The sequence below is a fragment of the Priapulus caudatus genome, unplaced genomic scaffold (genome assembly GCF_000485595.1).
Source record: "Priapulus caudatus unplaced genomic scaffold, Priapulus_caudatus-5.0.1 Scaffold277, whole genome shotgun sequence".
Lineage (NCBI taxonomy): Eukaryota > Metazoa > Priapulida > Priapulimorpha > Priapulimorphida > Priapulidae > Priapulus > Priapulus caudatus.
Genome location: NW_014577338.1, coordinates 30,759 through 32,980, shown reverse-complemented (window position 1 = coordinate 32,980; position 2,222 = coordinate 30,759). Strand labels below are relative to the sequence as shown.

Sequence of the window (2,222 nt, the reverse complement as noted above, 5' to 3'; positions counted from 1 at the left end):
CGTTTTTCCGTTGTACACTCTAGGTATTATTAGCTCTTGATAATATCCAACCACGGTGGTTTGTAATAGTGTTTCCGATGTCGTGAACACACAGACATTGCCCGATACTAAAAAGATGCATGATGCCGCGTACGCGCAGACATCAATGCTGATATTGCACTAAAGCGCGGACTGCTGTTGATTTTCACGCAAATAATGTTTATATGCATCAGATCAAGAGCTAATAATACCTCTTATTAGCAGTATTATTAGCTTAGAGCTTAGAGTATTATTAGCTCTTGATCAGATTTCCACCGACCCATCTGTCTGATCTGGTTGTCCGAATAACCCTGTCGTGCTGACTCTGAGGCAGCTCCGATGCGGAAACTGTGCGACTTGTATCTTGCGGTATCGAATCCGAAATAAAACTGAATTAAATTGACCACGAGATACAGGTAAATTTGGTGGAAAAATGAAAAGAGGGCCAGGCAATAAAGTTCTAACTGACAAATACTCCCTCAAAGATGCGACTGGACAAAAAGATGGGGTAGCCTGGGACTGTATGGTAAGCCTGAAACTGCTTCCAGAACTATGCTTGAAATGACGAAATTCTATGATGATATAGCGACCTACCAAATCCAAAGTGACCTGGTCAAATTAAATAACATTGTCTGGTGATCGACCATCAACCGCAATCTCTCCAATGCGAAGAAACCCATGAAATGCCAACAAAAACATAGCCTGAAACAGTTTGACCTGATAAATTGAGGACACTGTGGAAGACAAACTAGATGTTAATTTATGTAATATAGCTTTGGTGATTGGTAATCGAGTGTCCGAAACTTTATTTTTCCGACAGGACTGGAGCAATTTTGACACTAAAAATGAATCGGTAGGGTCAGATAATTGCTGCAATTTATGAACATAACTGATCGCCGTCATGTAAGATGCAATGTTTGACGGAGAATAACTCAACGCTACTAGATGGGAGATAAACAGAACCAGGGTAGGAACTGATATAGGTATGGAATACGCTAATGAGTGACCAACACAGAAATCACGCAACAATGTCCATGCCCTTTGATACGATCGGGTAGAGGACTGGGCTAATACAGATTGCAGCAGCTTGTCCAATACCGGTCCTAGGGTGGCGACACTGGTAGCGGAGGGCAAGCATCTGTGAACGAGAAAGCGCATCGGCAGAAGAATTGTATATCCCTGCAATGTGGACTGCATGAAATAAAATATTATACCTCAATGTGAGCAGAACGAGCTGCCTAATGAGAAACATAACCTTGTTCTCTTTACTGGTTTGCCGATTAATAACAGAGACCAAAGCCTGATTATCCATGTGAAAATATACGCACCGATTGGAAAATGTGGGGCCCCAAACATCAAGTGCTAAAACAATAGGGTACAGTTCCAATAATGTAATGTTCTGATATCGCCACGCATTGTCCCAAGAACCACAGAACCACTGATCACCGAAAACCGCGCCATAACCGATGAATGATGATAAACCGTGATATAATTTCTGAATATTGATTGATTAACCGGAAGGCGTTGGGTTTATCACTTTGAACATCTCAGACGTTAAAATTGTTTGTTGAGACGACAATGTGGATATAGGCCTGTGTAAGTCAGAGATTAGAAGCTGTGTGCTGTTGTAGCCATGGTGCCATGTGTGGGGTGTGGAGAAGGTAACGGTGGTGTTGTAGCCATGGCGCCATGTGTGGGGTGTGGAGAAGGTAACGGTGGTGTTGTAGCCATGGCGCCATGTGTGGGGGGTGGAGAAGGTAACGGTGGTGTTGTAGCCATGGCGCCATGTGTGGGGTGTGGAGAAGGTAACGGTGGTGTTGTAGCCATGGCGCCATGGGTGGGGTGTGTAAAAGCTGACGGTGGTGTTGTAGCCATAGCGCCATGTGTGGGGTGTGTAAAAGGTGACGGTGGTGTTGTAGCCATGGCGCCATGTGTGGGGTGTGGAGAAGGTAACGGTGGTGTTGTAGCCATAGCGCCATGTGTGGGGTGTGTAAAAGGTGACGGTGGTGTTGTAGCCATGGCGCCATGTGTGGGATGTGGAGAAGGTAACGGTGGTGTTGTAGCCATGGCGCCATGTGTGGGGTGTGGAGAAGGTCACGGTGGTGTTGTAGCCATAGCGCCATGTGTGGGGTGTGTAAAAGGTGACGGCGGTGTTGTAGCCATGGCGCCATGTGTGGGATGTGGAGAAGGTAACGGTGGTGTTG

General features: G+C 45.7%; 2 protein-coding genes across 2 annotated transcripts in view; one reads left to right on the top strand and one right to left on the bottom strand.

Annotated features, from left to right (window-relative positions):
• Nucleotides 1–260: 260 nt before the first annotated feature.
• Nucleotides 261–1,156, bottom strand: LOC106808433. The gene is made up of 3 exons (XM_014811159.1): nucleotides 1,117–1,156; nucleotides 646–752; nucleotides 261–407 (listed from the first exon to the last, which is right to left on the bottom strand). The coding sequence occupies exons 1-3, from the start codon at nucleotides 1,154–1,156 to the stop codon at nucleotides 261–263; spliced, it is 294 nt and encodes a 97-aa protein (XP_014666645.1).
• Nucleotides 1,157–2,179: 1,023 nt separating this feature from the next.
• LOC106808432 overlaps nucleotides 2,180–2,222 on the top strand; it is a 14,979-nt gene continuing 14,936 nt past the window's right edge. Inside the window, exon 1 of the mRNA XM_014811158.1 lies at nucleotides 2,180–2,207. Within this exon, the coding sequence (XP_014666644.1) occupies nucleotides 2,180–2,207 (28 nt within the window). The remainder of the gene's footprint in view (nucleotides 2,208–2,222) is intronic.

Excerpts from the sequence above, each read along its gene's own strand:
- LOC106808433 (XM_014811159.1), bottom strand. The coding sequence starts at position 1,156 with ATGCTTGCCCTCCGCTACCAGTGTCGCCACCCTAGGACCG. Across the intron at positions 753-1,116 it reads GTGTCGCCACCCTAGGACCG|TGTCCTCAATTTATCAGGTC; the intron begins GTATTGGACAAG and ends TGTCTTCCACAG. Across the intron at positions 408-645 it reads ATGGTCGATCACCAGACAAT|TTTTATTTCGGATTCGATAC; the intron begins GTTATTTAATTT and ends AATTTAATTCAG.